General features: G+C 40.4%; 1 protein-coding gene and 1 long non-coding RNA gene across 5 annotated transcripts in view; one reads left to right on the plus strand and one right to left on the minus strand.

Moving 5' to 3' along the window:
- The window catches only part of GLCCI1 (glucocorticoid induced 1), a 125279-nt gene extending 123772 nt beyond the window's left edge, over positions 1-1507 (minus strand). For 3 of the 4 annotated variants that reach the window (XM_007982068.3, XM_038004654.2, XM_007982072.3), the window contains exon 1: positions 508-1065. In XM_007982068.3, coding sequence (XP_007980259.3) covers positions 508-961 — 454 coding nt within the window. In that variant the 5' untranslated portion in view covers positions 962-1065. Of the gene's footprint in view, positions 1-507 lie in introns of all 4 variants that reach the window. The other variant, XM_007982067.3, reaches the window with a different exon arrangement.
- LOC119626254 (uncharacterized) lies at positions 417-19759 on the plus strand. The gene is made up of 4 exons (XR_012090355.1): positions 417-543; positions 11713-11811; positions 18904-18941; positions 19107-19759. It is a non-coding gene; the product is annotated as an uncharacterized lncRNA (long non-coding RNA).
- Positions 19760-25675: the final 5916 nt, after the last annotated feature.

Consider the following 25675-nt stretch of genomic DNA (forward strand, 5'->3'; position numbering starts at 1 on the left):
TAGCAGATATCATTACATCCAGCCGATATCCTTACATCATAACTAATGCCACCATCCCTCTAAAAAATAAAAAAATTATCCCGGTAGTTATAGGCACGTTAGGAACTTTGCAGGAAAACACAAAGAGACTGTAGAGATTACAACCACCACCTTATCCGCTGCTGAAGAGTTTGTGTGCATGTTTAAGTGTTTCGCCCAGCTCCTCTTTCCCCGGCTACAAACAGCAAACACACGAATGAGCTAGCCAGCTCTTAAACTGAAAAACCTCTCGAAGCAGGCGAGTGATGCAAGAGAAAATCTGAGGGGCGGCACGAGGGTCAAATAAAAGTTGCTTTTCAGTTCGCTCCTCCAAGCCCCGCAGCGACCGCAGGGGGGTGAGATTCCCAAAGCCACTTTCACACCTTCGATAATGCACTAGCAAAGAGAAGCCCGAAGAGGCTGAAGTTTCCACGGAGGGCACCGTCGGGGAGACGCAGCCCGGGAGGACGGGAGGGTTGGGCTCGCTACCTCTGCACACGGGCGAGCCGGGGCTCCGTCTCTCAGGTGAGCTGCTCCTCCGGTGGCTCTCTGGGGACCGTCTCGGGCGGCCCTTGGCCCGCGGCGCCTGCTCGGCCGGGGCTGCGGCCGGCGGCGGCGTCGGGCTGGACGGGCTGGGGCCGCGGGCCGCGCCGGGCCCCGGAAGGCTGCCCAGCGAGGCGGCAGCAGCGGCGGCGGGCGGGCGCGTGGGACTGTGCTGGCTGCCCCGCAGGAGCTGGTAGGGCACCGTGGCGCGGATGGGCTGCAGCAGCCGGCCAGCTCCCGCAGCCGGGGCGCAGCTCACGCCGCCGCCGCCGCCCGCACCGTTCCCGCTCCCGGCTGCGGCGACGGCGGGCGGGGACCCCGCGGCGCTGCGCCTCATCCTCTGCGGCGGGGGATGAGGGGTCTGAGAGGAACTGGAGGAGGATGAGGAGGCAGTGGACATGGTGGCTCTGCGGGCCCTGGACGCCGCCGGCCGACACGGAGGCGCGGGGCGGGAGGCGCGCGAGCGTGTGGGAGCCGGCGCGATAGTGCGTGCGAGTGTGTAAGGGGGAGGGGCAGGGGTATCGCTGTGGGGGAGGAGTCTCGGGGCTCCCCCTCCCCAACGCACACCCCCGCCGCCTCGGCGAGGGGGGAGGGGAAGGCTCCGAAAACAAACGTCCAACGGCCCCAACCGCCCGGCTGGGCTCGGCGTGGCGGTCACGGCCGGGGCCGCAAGGAGCCTGGAGCCGCCGCCGAAGCCACCGCTCCAGGCATCGCGCTGACAGGGCAACCGCCCGGTTTAAGCAGCCCCGAGGGCCACTCGCAGCCTTCTCCTCAGCCCTCGCGGGGCTGTACGCACTGGAGAACCCGGCAGCTGCAGGGAGGGCCGGGACTCCTGCTTCTGGGGACCAGGGTAGAGAGAAAGGGCCTCGAGGTGCTAGCGCTCCTCAGAGTCCGCGCCGCCGCCGCCGCCGCCGCTTCTACCCACTCCTCACTCGAATGGCAACTAATTCGCCCCAGCCGCACCCCGCCCCCGGCACCACCTCCCAGCGCTCAGGACCCGGCAGCTGCCACAACGAGCATTTCCATTGGCTTAGAGGCTCCCCATCAGAACTCGAGTGATTGGTTCTGGAATAGGAGTGAGAGAAGGAGTGTCCAATGACAATGGTGTCTCCTACTTTGAAGGTGGGGCGTGAGGGGGTGGCAGCGTGAGGTGGGGGTTGTGCGCGCAGTGGGGAGCGTAAAAGTTGACAGCCTTGAGGTGAGAGCGAGACTAGGAAAGTTGGATTGTGTGTGTCCTGCGCGTGTCCCGACACCCCCAGACACGCAAACGCCGCGCTAGGCAGGTTGCAGGGGCTCCACCCTCCTGGGCCGTCTGTATGACTTGAGACGGGACTCATGAGGCAAACTAATTTGCAAGTACACCTGCATCCGGTGGGATGTTTTAGTTAGAACCAGAAAACTGGATCTCTTCCCCTCTAATTTTAGTAAGCTGAGTTTTCGTGACCAGTAGCCTTATTAATCAAAAGAACTTCTGGTGAGCAGGCAAAATGTCTGGAACCTGGATTGAACAACGTAAAATACTTTTACAGCCTAACATTTGTAATTATGCAGTGAAAAGAGATTATCAAATTCTGTGTTCCAAGACAATAACCCTGAAGAGCAGGGGTCAACAAGGAATTTTACGTCATTACACCAGCAGCTAGATATATTAATGAAGGGCGCCCCTGCCTTTTCCGAAGCAGATAGCTTCTTGAGAGGAATAAATACCAGACGTAATGTAATAATCCATTGTGGTAAATTTGTTTTTTATTCCGCAATGAAACTGAAAGGGTACAAAGATTTTGGATGACTATCAAAAACCTAAATTTATCCCACAGTAAACCAAGGTTTTAAACCTTAATCAGAAGCAATTAATGTAAGGATCTTTATCGGATAACTTTCATTAATTGTCAAGAGGTTAAAAGAGAAGCAGAATGTCAGATTGGTCTACTCGTGCTGTCTGCCCACACTGACAAACTTCCTCTTATTTCAGGCACTATATGCAGGGGTCACTTTCACGTACAGGAGCCATCCTTCTTTGCTTTCTTGTGTGTTCAGACCAGAAAGCATACCGGGTTCAGTAAAAAAAAAATTGATGAAATTCAATAAAAATACAAAAATTTCATGCAGTACTTCATAGTTCCTCACTTTACCACATATTAGAATAATAGCTAATGTTTATTCACCATGTGCCAGCCGCTATTCTAAGAACATGATATGTGTTAATTCATTCAGTCCTCATATAATCCACAAGGTAGATACTATTATTATCCTTACTGTGGTCTCAGTTGTGGCATAAATAAGCTGTCTTGCCTGAGATCACACAGTTAGTATATGGGAAGCTAAAAATTTCAAGACTGGGTCAAGAGTCTGAGGAAGCCCTCTGCTATAGTGCCTGGCAGCTCAAAGCTGTGGGGTACATAATTTGTAGAGTATGTATTTACAGTGGTCCACAAATCTCATCTGTGAGGTAAGTTTCCATCAGTTTAAAGGAAATTCTACAAATGAAGACAGACCACTACTTTTTTTTTGTTCTCCAGAATAACATATTTTAATTATGAATAAAAACTTTATACTCTTCCAAATTTTATATGATTGGCCTACCTCATTAATTTAAAAACTGCATTATATTGTGTGTAAAAAGAATGATAAATGATTTCTTTTCAGTGACTTTTTCAGAATAGCAAGAACAAAAAATCTGACAGATTAAAAATATGTAAAGCTGGCCAGGTGCGGTGACTCACGCCTGTAATCCCAGCACCTTGGGAGGCCAGGGGCAGGGGATCACTTGAGCTCAGGAGTTTGAAACCAGCCTGGGCAACATGGCAAAATCCCACTCTACTAAAAATACAAAAATACTAGCCGGGCGCAGTTAGGGAGGCTGAGGTGGGAGGATCACCTGAGCCCAAAAGGCCAGGAGATCAAAGCTGCAGTGAGTCTTGATCACACCACTGCACTCCAGCTTGGGTGACAGAATGACACCCTGTCTCGAAAAAAAAAAAAAAAAAATTAAGGTTTTTATTTTACATGCAGGTACATTTCTGAGTTGTTGCTTTGATTACAGCATAGTTGCATTATAGAAATGTCATCTCTAGCTACTCCTAAATATATTTGTGGAACGACCTCAACATATTAGGTTACAATAATTCTAAATTTATACTTGGTCATAATCACAATGATCAATTGGATCTAATTTGGATCTAAAACAACATATCTAGTCATATTTTAAGGACTTTCTGTGTTTGTTCAAATCTACCACAGCTGACTTAGACATCTAAAGCAAATCTAAATAATCCACACAGAGAAACCGAATTAGTATGATCTTAAAACACTATTATCAGTTACTGGTAAGTCATTATGACCAATCTAGAAGTTCAGTCACTTCTTTTTGCTATAGAAACCTTAGTTGTCTCTTAAACCTTTATTCTCATGAAGTAAGTACCGATCTTCATATTTAAGGAATATAGGCTTTGAACAAATCAAAGGTGGCCTAAAATAAATTAAACTCAGTGCCTGCTTTCAAATGTCCATTTGTTGGGTTCTTGATAATACTTTATTCTTATTGAGAATGATAGTAAGCTCCAAGGATATATAGAAGCTTTAGGAAAATGTTCTTAGTAAATTGGAAACCCCCTAGAATGAGATGTGGATTGCTAGGCTAGAAGAGCATTGTTATGCTATTATGCTAGCTATGGGGTAGTTAGGCCTAGTGCCGATTTTCCATACTGGTTGAATGTAAGTGTAACAATCTCTGAAAATCCTATGTAAGGCTTAAGGTTAACATTGACCTCTTACTATGTTGTCCTGTGTAAAGAAGACAAAATTGAAGGCACAATTTAGTGGCATGAGAAATCCTTCTGTTTCAGTAGCCCCATGCCGTGGCTATCTATGGGACAAGGATCTACCATTAGCTAATCTGAGGTAGAATCCTGTTATATTTACTTCTTAGTGCAAATATGGTAATAGACTACATTTTAGGTTAAATTAAAACTTGGAATCATTGGTTACATATGATTTATATGCAGCCCCATGTGGAGAGATCATAAGACGAAGAAGCCACAGAGCCCACCGAGCTACCAAAACCCTCCACTTCTAGCTCCATCTGGGTTTGCCTGGCTGAGCATCCAAGGCCCATCCAAATCTGAAAGGCAGTCCAGGCTGTCAGTATTTGCAATGAGGTCATGGCTGGGAGAGAACACTAAACAGATCTGCACTGATGTTCATCTTAAGCTGATTAAACTCTCTTGTAGATTGATTCCTAATAGCAACAACCGCAAAAAAGCCTTGACTGAATTTTTGTCCCTGGCAGATGCTTAAATTAAACTCCTCACTGCTTGTGACAGCCTACGTGCACCTTCGCACAAGGTGTTCCCTCTGCCTGAAAGGTTCTTGTCCAGATATCCACACGGCTTGCTGACTCATTTCCATCAGGTCTTTACTCAAATGTCACCACCTTCATGATGAGAGCTTTCCTGAACACTTTTTTAAAAATCGTAAGCTCCCCTAGGCTTTTCCTGCTCTTTATCCTACTCTTTTTCCAGAGTACTTATCAGCATCCAAACCATAATATATTATAATTATTTTTTGCTTTGTCTGTCTAGAATAGAACAGCCTTGAAGACTTTTTATCAGTTTTGTAACTGCTGAATCTCCACAACAGTGCTTAGTATATGGTAGATGATCAATAAATATTTGTTTAATGTTGTTAAGAGTGGCACATTTTAGCCAGTGTTTGTCTTATGAACTAAAACTTGTGCTTTTCTTCAGGAAAAAAAAAAAATGTAACAGGTGTATCTCTGCTACAAAAGCACAGTTGCAGAGTAGAAAAATATCTGATGTGGTTACTGTAAACCACACAGATATTTGTATTGAAGCTGCCATTCAAAAAGACAGAATACCTTGTATTATGGTTGTTAGACCTACTGGCTCCTGGAGGCTCATCAGAGGTTGAAAATGGAAAATGGGGGCCAGGTGTAGTCCCAACTACTGGCAAGGCTGAGGCAGAGGACTGCTTGAGCCCAGTAGTTTGAGGTTACAGTGAGCTATGATCGCGCCACTGCACTCCAGCCTGGGTGACAGAGTGGGAACCTATCTCCAAGAAAAAGGAAAATAGAATTGGCAATGGAGAAAAGGCAGTTGAAAAAAAGGATAACTGAAATAAACAAACTGAAGAGGATCACTTAAGGAGTGACATCTGCTGATTGGTATTTAGTTCTAGCTCACTATTAAGAAGAGCTATTCTCAAGAGGCCTGTGTAAAGGAACTGAAAATAAATGATAATTAAGTAGGCAAGACTATTATATGTAAATAATGAAAACTTTGTTTCTAAAAGAAGTTCAGAAGAAGCAATAGTAATAGATATTTTATTTTTAACTGGCAAGGTCATCAAGAATAAGTGTACAGTTATTTCTCAAAAATAGAAAACAGTAATGAAAACCCCTGGTTTTTCAGTTTTCATCTCCACAGCAGCTCCAATTGCCAACTATGACACCAGTGGCACCTCCTATGCATCTTAAGCTGCTGCATAATACTCTCACCATTTAACTAAAATACTATATTGTATAAAGTCAGCACATTCACAGGTAAAACTTGGGGGCCAAAGAACTATAAATATTCTCTTTCCATGCTGTGACATTCTATTTGTTTTAGTCCCAAACGGAGTGTTCATAATACATGAAAGCAATAGTAGTCCTATGAAGGGAATATGTTTGATTATCATAATGTTATTTTTTAATGAGAGTTTCAAGTCATTAAAGTATGTCATAAGTGTCTTCCTATGTGGCCAAATCTTATTTTTTGCCACATGAGTAAGTGTGTTGAGGGACTGTTGTTAGGGTGCCATCAATTCATCAGCAGTGCTGGACTAGAAAAGTTTCTTTTTCTTATTTTAAACTTTTTGAAACACAATTTTCAGAGTGCCCTACTCAGCATCTTATTGAAAAGGTCCATATTAATGCCCCTAATAAGCCTAATTGGGGGCTTAGTAGCAACAATACTAGCATCAAGCCATAGCAACTCCTTATCAGGTTACTTATTGAATGTTTGTGAAGTGTCAGACACTGTTTCACACTCTGTTGGGTTTACCTGTTCTCACACTTTGGTAAATAGGAGTAAAAAGATATGCCGACAAAGCGAAAGCCATATCTACAGATTTGCCTTACATAAAAAAAGATGTAAATAGAGTATTATGGAAGTGAGGGAAGGGAAAGCTCACTTGAGAAAAGGCTTCAGGAAGAAGAGTATGAAGAAGTCATGTAGGTAGGAATGCATAAAACCAGGCAGAAGATGATTGGACAGTCTGTCTTTGGCTGATGGTTAATGGAAGATAAGTCTTGGCCTGTTGATGACAGGTCATGGAGGCCCTTGGTTGCCAGGTAGGGCTTGCACTCTATTGGATATGCAGTGAAGAGCTGTTGAAGATTCTTGAATGGGTGGAGAGAACATGAGTGGAGCTGTGCTTTATGAAGATTAATCCAAGAATAGCTTACAACATGAATTCGAGATTGATGGTTGGAAGATGATGTAGAAGGTTTAGAGAATACTCCACATTAGTTTAGGTGACATGAGTTAGGGGAATGACAAAGGACATGGAGAGGGAAATAAGGTGAAAGTCATGTTCCTTCTCAGCTGATGATCATGTGGACTTTGAAAGGAGAACGCCAGACAGTTCTGAAGATTCAAGCTTGGATGCCTGAGAAGACAGTCATGGCTTTAACACAAACAGGGCAGCTAAGGGAAGGAGGAGGTTTGGTGAAAAGATAATGAGTTCAGCTATAAATAAAATAACCAGAGAATATTCAAATGGAGACAGCTTTTAAATGACAGTGAAGTTGAGAAAACAAGAGATATAGATTTGGGGGCTATCCATGTCCATGTGGTAGTTGAAGCCATGATCACAAACGAACTTGGCAAAGGAGAAAAGCATAGAAATAAAAAGAGGGTGAAAAACAGAATTGTGAAAATTTATACATGAGTCATGGAAGGAAAAGTAAAAAAAAAAAAACAAACCGAAAGAAAACAATACTAGAAAAGAAGGCAGGGCAGAAGTACTCCTTAACAAAACGGAGTTCAGAGTCTCAGAAAATAAGTTTGGTAGATGCTTCATGGGGCATCTGACAAACTAATATCCCTCTTCTCTGAGAACCAATCCTCCCCCAACACATAGAGGGTTTGGGCCTGACAGCTATGTATATACCAAATCCTCTGGCCATGGTTGATTTCACCTGAGTTCAACAACTGACTAAAGCTGGGCCAATTAAATTTTCTCCTTTGGGAATTTGAAATGAAGAAATAAAATGTTTTTCTATAAAGACTTGTGCATGGAGTGGCCATTTTCTGTCACGGGAACACAGAAGCAGAGGAAACCTGCCTTCTGAGAGAAAAGAATGAAGTGAGTTACAGAAAGAAGGAGAAATCAGACCAGGTGACCAGAAAGAGGGAGACAGTCTGAGAGGAAGTTCACTTTCCCATGATGATTATTTTGTTTCTTATGCATTTTATTCAATCCTCCAAAACCACCCCAACTCCAGCCCCATTCCTGCTGATACATCTCCACTATAGTCCCACCATCAAATCTATGATTTTTTCAACATTTGGATCAATTTCTTTTTCCTTTCTGTACAGGTAATACATGTTCTCCTTTCCTATCGAAAGCCATCTTCTCCACTTCTGATTTAAATTCTGTCCCTCTTGTCTCTCAGGGACTTCATTTCTGCAGTTATTATCTCCATCTTCTTCATCATCAAATTATTGATTTTTCCCGGTAATGTTTGAACATGCTGTTATGCCAACATTTATTTTAAAAGGCAAAACAAAGATTCTTCTGCCATCCCTTTCCATCTACGGTCCAAATTCTTTGATCTTGTCCCAGCAACACTTCTTGACAGAGATGTCTACATGTTACTTCTGATTTCCTATTTAATCCTATTAATCTACTATTTTCCTATTTAGTCTATTCCAATCTGGCTTCATGCCACTGAAAACTGGATTGAAAACTGGATATCCAATCAATATCAACTGCCTCCATACTGCCAGACCCAGTGGATATTTCTGGGACCTCTTCCTATTCCAACTTTTAGCAGTTTTCCACATAGCTGGTCAGGCTCAGTTCTTTAAAAAAAATATCTTCTATAGGAGTCTAGGACACTATACTCACCTGTTCTCTTTCCTACTTCTCTAACCACTACTGCTCAGTGCTCTTCAGGTTCTTCCTCCTCTAGTCCCCTCTAAAAATTGGGCTCTATTCCCTGCTTGCTTCTCTGTAAACTCATCTTCTTGGTAATCTTAGACATTCCCATGGTTTTAAATACTACAAAATGCTGGCAACTCCTAAATGAAACTCTCCAAGATTCATATTTGTATATCTAGTTGTCTGTTTGATATGTCAAGTCCCCATGAATACTTGAAGTGAATGTGTCTAAAATGGGACTAAAATCTTAATTTCCATATTCCTGCTTTCTCTTAACCTCTGAGAAAATTGTCCCCATTTTTTCCCCATTTCAGTAAATGGTTTCACCATCTATCCAGTTATTCCAAACAAGAAACCTAGACAATACTTTTGATTTCTCATTTTTCTCTCCACCATCACCCCCTCCAACCCATCAGCTAGTCCTCTCATTTGTTCTTAATAAATAGATGTCTAATCCATCCACTTCTCTCCATCTCTTCTGCTGTTACATTAAGTCAAACTACTGTCATCTCTTACCTAATCTATTGCTGCAGCTACTCAACTTGTCTCCCAGCTTCTGCTCTTGCCTTCTTTCATTTAGTTTCTACTTATCAGTCAGGGTAAACTTGGAAATATGTTGAGCCACGTTTCCTGCTTAAAAATGTTCAGTGTCGGCCGGATGCGGTGGCTCATGCCTGTAATCCCAACACTTTGGGAGGCCAAGGCAGGTGGATCACGAGGTCAAGAGATCAAGACCATCCTGGTCAACATGGTGAAACCCCGTCAATACTAAAAATACAAACATTAGCTGGGCATGGTGGCACGTGCCTGTAGTCTAGCTACTCGGGAGGCTGAGGCAGGAGAATAACTTGAATCAGGGAGGTGGAGGTTGCAGAGAGCCGAGATCGTGCCACTTCCCTCCAGCCTGGCAACAGAGTGAGACTTTGTCTCAGAAAAAAAAAAAAGAAAAAAGGGTTCAGTGTCTTCCAATAACGTTGCAATGAAATCCAAAATCCTTAAAATACCTGACTACTTTTGCTCTACTCTCCTCCTCCCCTTTTCAGTTCCAGCCACAATGCCTCCTTTCACTTCCCCTGAAACACTCCTGCATGGCCTGCATACAGGTGTATCCTCTGCCTAAATCACTTCTTCTACCTCCCTGCTCCTCAATTCCCTTGAAATGCCACGTCTTAGAATGTCCTTCCTGAGTCCTCACCCATCACTAATAACCTATAATAATCTATCATTAAGTCAGTTTTTTTCCATCTATTTTGCTCATTAAAAGTTGTCAATAGACATTTGTTTACCTCCTAATGGCAAGTCTTTCCTACTAGATTGTAAAGTCTCTGGAGGTAGCGACCTTGTTTGTCTCTTCTGTTCACTGCTTGATCACTTAACACCTATGGAGTTCCTAGGATATACCACATGTTCAATAATTACTTGTTATAACTTGTTGCTGATGGCTTCATCGTTCATTATTCCAGGCCTTGTACAGTCCTACTATACTTTCCCTGGGAGAGTTTCCTATAGTCTTTTTTTTTTTTTTTTTTTTTTTTTAAGATGGAGTCTCGCTCTGTCGCCCAGGCTGCAGTGCAGTGGCCGGATCTCAGCTCACTGGAGTGTCCTATAGTCTTATACTCAGATCCCTTTTGTCATTTCAATAATTTGAGTAGGTTTCTGCTCTTATATCAAATGACAACTAATTGATGCAGCTTTGGAAAGGATAAGGTGGTCAGTAATGTCACATGCTGTTGAATGGGAAAGCAGTTTAAGAGCTAAGCAAAAAGCACTGGATCTCATCATTGATCATCTTCAAGCCAATAGTGTTCATAAAATATGGCCCAATTGAAGCCAGGTTACAACTAAGTTAACAAGATGGGTAAGAAGGTAGATGCATCAATGCAGAATATTCCTTTTAAGAAGTTTAACAGTTAAAATAAGGCATGATATAAAATGGGATCTTGGGGTTCAGCAGAACCAAAGAAAGTACATGTTAGTTTGGTTTAAAAGAAAAGAGGGGCCAGGCGCGGGGCTTACGCCTGTAATCCCAGCACTTTGGGAGGCCAAGGCGGGCAGATCATCTGAGGTTGGGAGTTCAAGACCAGCCTGACCAACATGGAGAAACCCAATCTGTACTAAAAATACAAAATTAGCCGGGCGTGGTGGCGCATGCCTGTAATCCCAGTTACTCAGGAGACTGAGTCAGGAGAATTGCTTGAACCCAGGAGGCGGAGGTTGTGGTTAGCCAAGATCATGCCATTGCACTCAAGCCTGGGCAACAAGAGTGAAATTTTGTCTCAAAAGAAAAAAAAGAAAAGAGAAAAAAATGTCTATTGATATACCCATAAGCCAAAGAAGCCAAAGGAGAAAAAAATCAAGAAGTGTTTGAATGGGGAGGAAGATTAATAGATTTAGTTTCTATTAGCATTAGAGGATTTGATCAAGAGCACAACATTGACAAAAAGGCACAATGTTTCCCCTTCTACTACAGGAAAGAAGGAGGATAAGAGGTCAAAAGTAAGACAAAGTTTTGGATAGAGCAAAGGGAGGTTGAGTGTGGCCACTTCAGAAGGTAGCAAAGTCATCTACAAACCAATCGTCAAGGAGAAGGTCAGAATCTCTTGAAAGACTTTTCTGAACCATACTTCCAACCCTTCATTCCATCCCTTACCTCCCTGCCCAAGACTTGCTTTCCACTACCACCATAGCAGACACTCACTGCTACAAAAGGCCATAGTGGCTGATTAAGTGTGCCTTACTTCTTAGATGGTGCTATGGTTTGAATGTTCGTCCTTTCCAAAACTCATGTTAAATTTTTTTTCTTTCTTTCTGCCCCCACCCCCTCATGTTGAAATTTAATTGCCATTGTAATAGTATTAAGAGGTGGCACATTTAAGTGGTGATTAGGTAATGAGGACTCTGCCCTTATGAATGGATTATTGCCATTATCATGGGAGTGGGTTCACCCCTTTTATTCATTCTCTCTCTCTCTTTTTGCTCTTCCAGCATGTGACACCTTCTGCCATGGGATGATGCCACAAGAAGAACCTCACCAACTGCTCGCACCTTGATAGTGGACTTCACAGCCTCCAGAACTGTGAGCCAGTAAGTTTCTGTTCATTATAAATTACCCAGTGTGTGGTATCATTATAAATTGCCCAGACCGTGGTATTCTGTTACAGCAGCACAAAACAAATTAATACAGGAAGGGTGGAGTAGAAAACAGTGCAATCAGTGAAGAGTAAGATAGTCAGAAGCGAATATAGGGTTGAAGAGCTCTGGCATCATGAGGAATATGACAAGGAAACAAAACTGTGTTTTCCAAACATGTGAGACCATCAGGCATATCTGGGTCCCTTGCTAAAAACACAGATTTCAGTCCTCTTTCCTGGAGAGTCTAATTCAGCTAGTCTGCTGGTCGGAGGGTTAGGATTGTATAATTTTTAACAAGTTTCTCAGGTGATCTTTATGATCAGGCAAATTTGCAAAACAGTAGATTCGAAATAAATAAAAGTTTACCAAGTATAATTGCAGGACCAAAATATTATCTCCATTTTCAGCCAAATACATAGAAACATTGATACCTGGCCGGGCACGGTGGCTCAAGCCTGTAATCCCAGCACTTTGGGAGGCCGAGACAGGCGGATCACAAGGTCAGGAGATCGAGACCATCCTGGCTAACCTGGTGAAACCCCGTCTCTACTAAAAAATACAAAAAACTAGCCGGGCAAGGTGGCGGGCGCCTGTAGTCCCAGCTACTCGGGAGGCTGAGGCAGGAGAATGGTATGAACCCAGGAGGCAGAGCTTGCAGTGAGCTGAGATCCGGCCACTGCACTCCAGCCTGGGCGACAGAGCGAGACTCCGTCTCAAAAAAAAAAAAAAAAAAAGAAACATTGATACCTGACATCAATTCATGGAAATTACCAAAAGAAAACAGCTTTTAAAATTCTACCTGTAGAATTAAAAAAAAATATATCTAAGAGGTCTATTCATTTTACATGATTTGTATCTAATTCTATGGTTCCAAATAATCTACAGTGGTATTTGAAAATATGAGACTGGGTTATAGATTTTTTTAATTATAGCAAATTTCACTGAGGAAAAGGGAAATGGACCTGACTGGCTAACAGTTATTATTTATAATAATGAGTCAGATATTTTAAAGCCTGTTCTGCTTCTAGTTGCTTAACTCTCAGATTAATAAACTAAACACAGTAAAATCTAAGATTTTTAAACAAAATCTTGAGCACACTAGCAGTACAGCGGCTGAGAACAGATTCGGGTCCTTGAAAAATTTCTTTCCATTTCCTCCTAGAAAAACTGATTTGTATTGATACACAATAGTTGCAGCCCAAACTGCTTTCTGGGACCACAGAGCCCCTCTAATTTGTACCAGTTTTCCTCCATTCTAGTTGATCCTGACCATCAGGTATAAATTAGTGCTAAACCAATATTAGCTGATACTTCCCCAGGTGTGGGAAGTGAGGAAACCTGATCACATGAACAAACACAACCCTTCCTGGCTACATTTAAAATAAGATGGCTATTATTATACCGTGCGGGAAAAAGAATTTTTTTGTTGTTTGTTTTTTAATCAATCTTATGCCACCTAAATTTGTATTAACTTGACATGGTGATATCAGTCATCAGTTAGAATCCATTTTTAGTTATAGATTCCCTATCAACCTTCACACTTTTTTCATTCTTTCATGGGGCCTCCTCTTGCCCTTCCAACTTCTTCTCACCCCCAGCCATGCCATGTACCTTGCCCCACACCCTTTTTCATTTCTAGCACTACTCAAGAGGTTGCGTGGAGGAGCCCAGGGGAGTAGGTTTACATACCTGCTTTAATTGCTCACCTTGGGTGTAGCAATGTCCTAAATAAACTTTAGTTTTGCCACAGCACCATTACTCAACAAAGTATTTTTACAAGTGTCACTTAATAATACAAAAATAAATAAGGCACTTATACTTGTTATTGAGGAAAAAGCTTTAGCTGCCCACTTTCTGTACTCAGGGTCCAATCTCGCTTCACTTGTGCTTAGAAAACTCTTCAGGAGTTTTCTTTAAAGAAAATCAGTTAGAGCATAAGTGTTGTGAGTCAAGTCTAAGTACCTTTACCCTTGAAAGGATTAGTTCCTTTATTAATTATCAATAACAAGGAATTTTGTCATTTTTCTCAATACTTTCCAGTCATAACTATTCATAGTGTAACTATGTACTCAATGGTTTCATAAATATCAAAAACATATATGTGTAGTACTTAGCCATAGATGGGAAGAGAAACAAATGTTCAAAATTCCAAGGAAATCATGTGACTCTCTGCATGATTTTTTCCCTACTTCCTGGGTTTTATAGAAACTTTACAGAACTTTTATATGCACTTTCAGATCTATGACTTTTTTGTATCACGGCAACAATTCTGTGACGTTAGAACATGTATGCTGTCTCCATTTGGCAGATGGGGAAATGGAGGCCCACAACCTTGGCTGGGGTCACAGATAGCACATGAGAGACTACAAGTAGAAGTCAGGTCTTCTGATTCCTTCACTATAAAAATTGGGTGACTTTTTTCCCCAGTGTTTTTTCTTCACTATAAAAATTGCCTCTGTAGCAAGAGCCAGGGATGTAATTGAGAGGCATGGATCTTTTCCACCTTGGTCTTTGAAAGACCTGTGAGCTAATAGTATATGCAAGAGAGGACACTTACTGCCTAAGAGATTGATTACCTACATTCAGGGCAACCCGATGATGCACCCTGATAAGAGAAGGGCCTGTCTAAAGGTCCTAATTTGTTTTAAATATCCAGAGTTCCTGATAGGGAGGCAGGGTGTGGTAATTATATATCTAACGTTTGGCTAATTGTCTCCATATCCTCACCTTCACAGATGTCTTTCAAACATTGATAATTACAGGTTTCAGACCCAAAGCCTACAAATTCATAATCCACACAGATGACATACTAAAATATACTCAAACTTGTAAGTCTGAAGACAATTTCAGCACTATTGGACTTACATTAAGAGAAAACTGCTTAAAAAGAGGTACCCTTTATTTCTATGTCATAGCTATACTTTACCACATAGATGTGTCATGGTTTCACCGTGATCTGAGGAAGTGCACATAAATTCATTTGCCTCTACATGTAATCAAAATTAACAAAACAAGTAACAAAAAAGAAAGAGTGTGTAGATAACCCCATAGGAGTCAAACTGACTCAAATTAATGAAACCAACGTGAAACAATGAAGGAGCTGCTTCTAAGTAAGATAAAGAATCAGAACCAAGAAATAAGTACAGCACAGAAAAGCAGTCATCCTTGTCATGATGGGCTACAGGTACAACCCGAGTTAATTACATCATAAGTTCTTTTTAAGAATTCAAGCCAAGCATTGTGGCTCACACTTGTAATCCCAACAGCTTGGGAGGCTGAGGCAGGAGGGATTGCTTGAGACAAGAAGTTTGAGACCAGCCTGGGCAACATAATAAGACCCCATCTCTAAAAAAAAAATTTAAAAATTTGCCAAGCATAGTGGTGCATGGCTATAGTCCCACCTATTTGGGAGCCTGAGGCAGAATCATCACTTGAGTCCAGGAGTTTGAGGCTGCAGTGAGCTATGATAGTGCCACTGCACTCCAGCCTGAGTGAGATCCCATGTCTGTAAAAAAAAAAAAAAATTAAAAGAAAAGAAGGAAAGGAAAGGAGAAAGAAAGAGAGAGAGAAAGAAAGAAAGAAAGAAAAAGAGAGAAAGAAAGAAATTAACATAAGAATCCAGCAAGTTCTTGCTATAGTGGCATCAACATAACAATAAATAAGGTGTACTCTTACACCTTACACCACAATCTCTGTCACCACCTAGAGCAATTATAATAAATCCTGCCTAATTTGGGGTCCCACAATTTAGGATGGTCTTACATTTAATAAAGAATTATGAATGTAGACTCTAGAAAAAGTCAAATGATTTAGCCTTATTTAGTTTGCAGAAGAAGTTCAAGGAGGGGTTAGTCATGGTCTTTAGGTATATTTAGTGCCATAGATATTGGTGTTTGGGGATTTTTCATCATAGAAAGAATGTAAGGAAATTAGTTAAAGATTTAAGAGGAACAGGGTAAATAAAAGCATATGTTCAGCATTCACACTGCTATGCACTCTATGTATACTATCTCATGGAATCTTCACAGATACCCTGCAAGACTGATAGAAACCAAGAATGAGGAGGTAGAAAAGTCAAGGTTAAAGTCAAAGGTCAAAGTCCTTTACCTCGTATTTGGTCTTAGGGTCTGTTTACTTCCAGAGTCTGTGCTACAGGACCAACTCACTGTAATGCTACATTGGGCAGTGTTATGAAACTTTCTGCTATCATTAAATTCAAGAATAGTTTCTAGAGACTTATATCTAGGATAGTGATACAGTCCTGTCTGAAAATAGAAAAATGGACTATATTCCTCTGAGGCCACCTTCAGCCCTGCAATTTTAGATTAAAATTCAGATCAATAGAGCTTTAGTCCAAGGCTTTTAGTGGGCACATTTTTTTAATCATTAAAGATCTGAGGCCTATAGCATGAGTAAGACTTTAGCTATTTATATTTAAAGTTTCCTCCACCTACTTAAATATCCAACATTAAGAAATTAGTCTAATAAATTAGAGTATATCCATATAATGAAATTTTGTCTTATTGTTAGAATTATTTGGAAGAAATTTTAATGACATAAGAAAATGTCGATGACATATTATCAAGTGAATTTAAAAAACCAGAAAAACCAAACTCAACTGTAAAGTATGTTTCTAATTGAATTTAAATATATATTTACATATGCATATATAAAAACAACTGAGAGAACATATGCCAAAACATTAATAGTAGTTCCCTGTGGTTAATGGGATAAAGGATGACTTTTATTTTCATCTCTGGGCTTCTTTACATTTTTCTAAACTGAACATGTCCTACATATATTACTAGAAAGAATGCTTTGCACATACCACACACACACGTAAAATGATTTTCTGCAAAGGTTTTAAAATTTAGAATAGAATAACATTGTATTAGGAATGGAATTTTGTATAGGATGAGGAAGAATTTATTAAATAGCATAGAGCCCATTGTTAGCAGCAAACTGTCACTCTGTCCAACACTGGAAATAAAATCAGCTTTTCATATAATTTCTTTCTTTTTTTTGAGATAGGGTCTCACTCTGTTGCCCAGGCTGGAGTGCAGTGTCACAATCATGGCTCATTGCAACCTCTGTCTCCCAGGCTCACGTGACCTCCCACCTCAGCCACCTGAGTAGCTGGGACAACAGGCATGCACGACAACACCTGGCTAACTTTTGTATTTTTTGTGGAGATGGGGTTTTGCCATACTGCCCAAGCTGGCCTTGAACTCCTGACCTCAAGCAATCCGCCCGCCTAAACCTCCCAAAGTGCTGGGATTACAGGTGTGAGCCACTGCATCTGGCCATAATTTCTTATTATGCTAAACTATCATATATAACTATCAGAATTCTTTTAGCCCTTGCCTAAAACCCTCTACTCAGAAGGCACGCAGAAGACACACAGCTAAGCACATGATACTATGTGTATAAAATGAAGATAATAATCATACCTAGCTCATGGGGTTCTTACAGCTTAAGATGTAAATAAAATCATACTTTTAAAGCTAGGCCTAGCTCAGTGCCTAGAATATAGTAAGCACTCAATAAATGTTATCTTGGTAGTTATGTTCTTATTGTTAGCTAAAGAACAGAAAAATTCTGCAAAAAAATGGTTGTCGATCTAAGAATTTCCTATCAGCCACCTGGCACACATACTTAGTTTTAAAATAGTCTTGCAGTTAATGTAGATGGCATCTAAAGGAAACTTTGACACATTGTAATTATATAGCTCATTTCATTCTCCATACTTATCAAGGTTTTAATGAGTAATGAAAACAGGAAATGAAGTCATAATATAATTCAGTTTTTAAAATCATTTTTTCTATTTATATTACCAAAAATGTTTGCTATATCAATAAAATGTTAGAACTTTGTAATTACAATGTTATTTGAATTTTTATTTTTATGTAATTATTTATTATATTTGTCTCTCTGGAGATAATTTTTAGTTTTATTTGTGATTAAAAGCAGCTTTGAATTTACCTATGTCCTTTACTATAATACAAAGAAAAAGCACATCTAAGTTCTTTGCAAATATCATTGTCCATTTGGGCACACACACACACCACAGACTTGTCTCAATGTATTTTATTTTCTATTTTTTTGAGACAGTCTCACTCTGTCACCTAGGCTGAAATGCATTGGCATGATCTTTGCTCACTGCCATTTCTGCCTCCCAGGCTCAGGTGATCATCCCATCTCAGCCTCCCTAGTAGCTGGGACCACAGATGCACACCACCACACTTGGCTAATTTTTTGTATTTTTGGTAGAGATGGGTTTTTACTATGTTGCCCAGGCTGGTCTCAAACTCCTTAGCTCAAGTGATTTGTCTGCCTCAGCCTTCCAAAGTGTTGGGATTACAGTCATGAGCCACAGCACCTGACCTCAATATTGTTCTGGGTTATGTCAAGCCTTGCCCAGCTACTCAGAAGGCTGAGACAGGAGAATCTCTTAAATCCAGGAGGCAGAGGTTGCAGTGAGCCAGGATCGCACCATTGCACTTCAGCTTGGGCGACAAGAGCAAAACTCCATCTCGAAAAAAAAAAAAAAGTGTGTGGCATCTCCCCACTATATCTCTCTTCCTTCTGCTCTGGCCATGTGAAGTGCTTGTTTGCCCTTTGCTTTCTGCCATGACTGTAAGTTTCCTGAGGCCTCTCCAGAAGTTGAACAGATGCCAGCATCATGCTCTGTATAGCCTGTGAAACTGTGAGCCAATTAAACCTCTTTTCTTTATAAATTACCCAGTCTTCGGTTCTTTATAGCAATGCAAGAATGGACTAATACACTCATCTAGCTTGTTTTCCAGCTAACAGGTTTATTTTTGGCCCAAGGAAGCAGGACACTGGGGAAGACGGGGAGGTGCTCAGAGGTGGCTCAATAAACCATAATCATTTAGGACACAGCTGGATAAACTGATTCCACCAATGATGATAGGGTCCCATACTTTCTTGCATAGGCTCAGTGTGATTCTTTAACTTAATCAAAATTTCACATTTTAAACATTTATTTTATGTTTCTTTCTGTTTCTATCACATGCTTTACAGGTAATCCATTTTAAAGCAAGAAAGCAAGATAATTCAAGGTAAAAATTCAAAGGGGAAAGGATGGGAGTCTATGAAAGTTTGTTCCCTTACCTTCTCCCACTTACAGCTAATTTATATTTGACGAAGTAGTGGTTGTATGTATATATTCCAGGTAGTAGATTCCTCTTGTGGATAAATGGGGGATATCTCTTTCTCTTCCCTAGGGAAAAATGTGTGACTGCAAATTTGGAAACTAGACAGGATCTACCAATACAGGGCAGAATGTTAAAAAGAGGATGAATTTTGATTTCAGAAAATTTAGAAGAAAATGGATTTCTCAGGCAACTGAAAGAACATATTTGGATCTGTTAAGACTAAGGGAGGCTTCAAGAGAACAGGACTTTGTGTTGGACAGACTATCTGTGACAGGGAAAAAAACCCCTTCTCAATGATTAGGGACAAATCAGTTAACTGGCTTGAGTTTCACATTCTTCATCTGTAAAATCTGGTGATTAGACTGGCCCAGCAAAAGATATAATACACATAAATTGGAATGAATCTGCATTTTCCAAGCCTGATGAATTTATTAAAACTGAATTAAGTCACTAACTGGCAGCCTGAAGATGCAAGGAAAGAACTGAGTCATGCTTCTTAAGGTAAAAGGGCAGTCTAACTGAGAATTTTGTTATCTCTGAGGACAAATTACAAGGAGATAAAGACACTCAAGATCACATGGAAGGCTTCTGCTCCCACTTAGAGACTGCAATGTAAGGTATGGAAACAGAATATTCTCTATAGAAACATAAATGTTAAAATATGAACATTTTTGTTCTTATTTCAATCCAAAAATAAATAAATGAATTAAATGTCAAAGATAGCCATTCTAATTTGGAACTTCTCTGTTCATAACCTGTTATGTAGTGGGTACTAAAAATCTGTTCATGGTATATGACTGAATATTATCTATGAAATGTGTAGGTGTTAAATAAATGCCATGGTTTATTTATTATAAGAAACTTTTTACATTTTAACATCTCTGAAATGTGGATAAAATTTTATTTTATTTTATTTATTTTTGAGATGGAGTTTCACACTTGTTACCCAGGCTAGAGTGCAATGGCACAATCTCGGCTCATTGCAACCTCCACTTCCCCGATTCAAGCGATTCTCCTGCCTCAGCCTCTCCAGTAGCTGGGATTACAGGCCCCTGCCACCATGCCCGCCTAATTTTTGTATTTTTAGTAGAGACAGGGTTTTACCGTGTCGGCCAGGCTGGTCTCGAACTCCTGACCTTAGATGATCCACCCACCTCGGCCTCCCGAAGTGCTGGGATTACAGGTGTGAGCCATTGCACCCGGCCCTGAAATCTGGATAAAATTTTAAATGAATGGCTTGTTGTTGTTTAATTGGCAGCATCGTTTTTCTTGGCACAACTTAAAGCTTAAAGTTCCTCCTGACAATGCTTTTCCTTTTTGCTCACAAGACCAGACATTCTCATGAATGTTTCTTTAGCATTTTCCAGCTTATCCTAAGATAATTCACAAATATTAAAACATCTGTGATGTCCCTATTGAAGACAGTTCATCCAATACCTCATGATTTGATTAAATACTTCATCAAATCTAAGATACTATCATAAATTGTGCCATTATTTTAAGTGGTGCCAAGAAAAAAGTCCCTTTGTATTGTGCTAGAATTCAATGATACACTACAACCCCTGGAAAAGATTCATTTACCTTAATAATGTCCATAATAACAGATATAATACGTTTTCTAGGCATTATATTTATCCATGGTTTGACTGTAAAAGGTCTTGTACTTTTAAAAGATCTATAACCTCATAAGATTCATGTAAAGTAAATGTATTTTTTAAAACATAACTAAAGCATTTTTGTCACCCTATTTATATCAGCCCAAAACAGCATCAGTTCTTCAATAAGGGCTTCAGAGAGCTTAAGTTAAAGGAACAAAGTAGTCAATTAGTTAGTACTATGGCAGATTTAAACCCAAAACTTATTGTTTTAAAAAGATGAATATATATGCACACACACATATCATATACAGGTATGTAGATAAGGCTTAGAAGGGTGTGTCACAAGTTGTTATTTTGGAATGGAAAGTATCTGAGTTTGTGTTTTCCTCATCTGTGTTTCTAAATTTTGCCATAGTAAGTAAGCATGTATTGCATTTGCAGTAATTTTAAAAGGCAATAAGTATGATAGCATTTCCCCTCCCCCCCCTTTTTTTTTCACAGTTATACAGTGGGTACTGTAAAGTACAGCTGGCATAGTTAAGGATGTATCTTCAAAGACGCATTGGCTTAATTTTTTTCCTACAAAGTTACAGGCACCATCCAGTCCAGCCACAAAGCCCAATTTAGAGTTAGCCCTACATGAGACAGTGGGGGCCCACAAGCAAATGTAGAAGAAATAATTCTTCCCTCCCTATTGATAGACATGGTGACTTCTACACATTTCTATGTGTTGACAGTATATGCATACACTTGCAATTTGCCTTCTCTGGCCAGGCCACAGAAGAGGGCAATTCACTTAAATGCATAATTTTCTTTTTCTTCTTTGTTTTGCATACACATATATATAACAGTTTTATTTACAATACCCCAGAACTGGAAAGAAGCCAAATGTCCATCAACATGTGAATGTATAAACAAATTGTGTACTATCCATACAATAAAATACTACTCAGCAATAAAAAGGAATGGACTACTGGTACAGGTAACAACAAAATACATAATTTTCTTGACCTGGGATTTTTTCAGAATGCTGGAGCTGAAGAGTCATTTATTTATTTGATGTCACTTTAGTTTGTTAAAGGATAAAACCCTTTTAGTACAGGCTTTTCTCCTACCATAACCACATTTACGCCAAATTTAAAATATTGGTAAGCCTCTTTGAAAATCAATTGTAGAATAAATAAAATGTCTTTTGTTTAGCTATTAACACGATTTTAGGATGCTGTGCCTTCTTTACCACCATGTATTTGTCGAAAATTATATTTCTGCTTTTTATATTATTCATAAATAAAAGTCAGTATTTTTCAGTTCTTTGATTCTTCAAATCATGTTATTAACATTTATTGAAATATAGCTTTCTTCTTTCATCTTAGGTGTATAATCTCATCAGCTTTGCAGGAAAAACAGACACCCTTAGGGTCTGAATTGGCATTTGAATAGATAAGCTCACTTTTAGTCCATGCCTAATAATATTACATTATTGTTTAGGAAGAGATAGCAAGCTATGTCCTGTAAATTTTTATATACTCTTTCTGTCATCGAATAACAACTGAATTATGCTACTGTTAATAGGATTCATATAAAACTGTGGATGATGTCTAGCTACTCTATTTTTGCCAAAAGGAGAACACAGATAAACATTATGCCATGGCCATCATTTCAGTGACTTTAGGAACTTATATGCAGTTAGTGCCTCTTCACATACTGCTCACAAAGCATGTTCTCCAGTGATTTCAGAGAGATGACAAGAGGGACTCCAAAGGAGAATTTACTGAATGTTTGTGAAATTTGGGGCAATAGAGCCTCTCTAAGTCTCAGTATCCTCCCTGGTGAAAGAAAGATGATAATTCCTTCCTCACAGGATGGTTGTCACTACTAAATGGGATGATGCAGTTAGACAAAAACAGTTTGTGAAGCACTATGTTGGTATTATTATTATTGCATAAATATGAACAATGAGCACAGTAGGCCAGACCTTATTAAAGTCAGTACTTTAGATGGTGTACAAGCACACAGAATAGCCAGGGAGTAGGCTCTGGAGAGGGGTACAGACGGGACAGGCTGAACACTATTGACCCTGGAATTACAAAACCCACTGCCAGAATATCCTGGTTTGCAGTACCAATCATGTTCATTCAAGGTAAAGGGCACACTCTGCCTCTCTCATAACAAAGGAATTCCTCCTCTGACAAAGATGCTGATGTCACACAATTTAGTATCAGTAAACATGGGCGTATTAATGGAAAGGAGGAGGTTAGCATTCTCTTGAGGGAGTTCAAGGAAGCTTTTCCAACTGGGAATTGAGGTTGGTGGGGAAATATGACTTAAACAGCTAATGGGAATTAACTAAATACACCACAACAAAGACTGGCCAGATAAAATATAGATGAACTATCCCTGTCTCCACATGCATACCTAACACCTGTTAACATAGCTATTGTGCACCCCAAGTAAGAGAGTTAAAGATAACTGATTAAATGATTCCATTGTCCTCAGTAGGAAGATACCTGGTAGCTGAAAAGCTCTGCTCTATTTTCTGTTAGCAGAGATTCTGCTACCATCATCTTCTTGTTTTGCAGCAACGGAGACAAAGGGGATTTTCCTGAGCAGCGTCAGTAACAAAGAAATGAGGCAAATTATTAAGAAACTGATGGGCATTCATTGAAGAGCAACAAATATGATTTATAAGTCTGAAGGGACTGCCTTCAGAGGGAAGACGAAAGAGACAAGTCTCCCAGCATTACCGCGTGGCTCTAACGGGACTGGCTCATCGGTCACAAGTACTTGAAGGGTGTAAATAGCGGGCACAGAGAGAAATTATTTAGTGTCCAAGGGGACAGCAGGAGGAGTGATGGAAATGAAAGTCAAAACAAAGATGATTTAGGCAGCTGAACGAGTCACATGCCCTAATGGAGAGATCTATTATAGGCTGTACGGCATCATCCCTTGGGAAGGGTGGAAACCCCATCACTTGCGCCATTTACAATTGGAAAAGGCATTAAAAAGTAGATCGGCATGTCAGAGAGGGAAAAAACACCACAGGTCCTCAGAGAATCAGTGGGATGACTTAATAGGTCTTCTTCATCTCAAATTACTGTGATGTAGTTTATATGCTTGGGGACCTGAGGTGCTAGAATAATTTTTCCATCATTTGGGCTTCTTTACTATTACTACAAGTCCTCGTTGAAGAAATGATAACGGGTCATGGAATGCAGTTTCTGCATTGTAAGTGGAAGCCCACAGTGTACTGATGCTTTAGCATGAAGGCAGAACTGACTACGATAAGTTTCGCATTGTGACGTCAGTGTAAATAAATACAAACATAATACCAATGAAGTCCCAAAACAACATACATATATTGATTGAGACCAAAGGCAGAGGGAAAGGACCTTTGTCACAGATGGTGGCTGAATAAATGAAAATTCAAGTCGTTTATTCTCTCATCTAGAAAAATACATGTCTAAATACTTAAAGTCTATCTTTACAAAAAAAGAAAAAAAAAATGGCCTTAAAACTATCAAGAAACATTTACTGTGTAGGAACTTTAGGACCCATATTTTGAATGTGTGTTCTATTGCTGTCCACAGCTGCAGTTGTAATTGGCAACTGACACATTCTGAAACCCATGGTGGCCCAGAAGAGCACATATGTGCACAGGCTGTGCCAACCTGGGGCAATAACTGCAACTGAAAGGAATGGGCACAGCTTGGTCAGATGGAAACTGGGGCAGGCAGAGAAGGGCTGGTGTTACTGTGATTACTAGAAGGAGCACAGCTGTGACCATCTCAACCCTTCTCAGCCAGAGGATGACACGGAAGCAGGGGACAAAAATGGCAAGAGGGTGACAGGAGGGAGAGGCAGCGAGAAAGAAAGCAAAAGAATCCAGAGAGGGAAACCCACAGATGCAAGCTCTTCGCAGGTGGAGGATATCACAGATCCTGATAAAAATATTGTATGTGGTTGAGCACAAGTGAAACTTGGCATTCTAGAAGATTGAAGTTTGCAACAAACAAATTCAGGGTTTGACCTACACCTGACAGATATAGGTCAACCCTCATCCTGCTGCTCTCAGCAGCTGTAGCCAATAGGAGACAGTGCTGCCCAGCATGCCGGTTTAAGCTGCTGCTAATAGAGGGAAATCAACCTAACCCCATATTTCCTGCCTCTGCAGTCCTCACTTGTCTATTCATGGCCAACTCAGGCACAGGCAGAGCTCCTGGCTTGCTGTAACTGCTGGATGACTGATAAGTGGAATCTGGTGCTAGCATATATATTCCCACCTCATCTAGCTAAAAAATCTGTTGTAAAGCCTTTTAAGGAAGGACCATTAAAATTCAATATTCCCTCATTAACCTAAATGTTTTCTTAAATTCATATAACCAGAAGAGACTTACTAATTCTTCACACCAACAGAACTTTAGAGATGTTTAGAGAGAGGAAATTCCATGACAAAGGCCTATTTTTGAAAGGATACAGCAGAAGTTAAGTGACTTATCCCATGTTACTTAGAGGAACCAGTTAAGGCAGAAAGAGAACTGACGGAGTGGTCTAAGTGAGGAAATTATGAAATTAAATCTGAAGAAAGAACATCATCACCAAATCACATTGGGTTAAATATCTATTGGCAATCCCAGTTTAGTAACACACATTCCTTTATCCTACATGTTCAGACTAGTGTTAGAAGTGACTTCAGATATTTCCTATGCTCATGTTTTTTAAAAAAATGTCCAACCATTCTCCTCAATGAACATGACATTAAATCAAGCTAAGTCCAGTCATAGGGCCTCAACTTTACTCACTAAAGCTAGCAGGCAAGGGCCTAGTGAGTTGAATTAGAGGTTTAATTAGAAGAACAAGCAATAAACGCTAAATGTCCTGTTGCAACTATGTAACTTTCTGTGGGATTTTATGCCTTGTATCTTTTTTTTTTCCTGAATTCCAGGCCAATGGGGCTGCACTAGAACCCCAGAAGCAGAGAATTCCATAACTCAGACTCTTTGATTCGATATTTTTCTTTTCATCACCTTGAGAGAGCAAATA

The sequence above is a fragment of the Chlorocebus sabaeus genome, chromosome 21, assembly GCF_047675955.1.
Source record: "Chlorocebus sabaeus isolate Y175 chromosome 21, mChlSab1.0.hap1, whole genome shotgun sequence".
Lineage (NCBI taxonomy): Eukaryota > Metazoa > Chordata > Mammalia > Primates > Cercopithecidae > Chlorocebus > Chlorocebus sabaeus.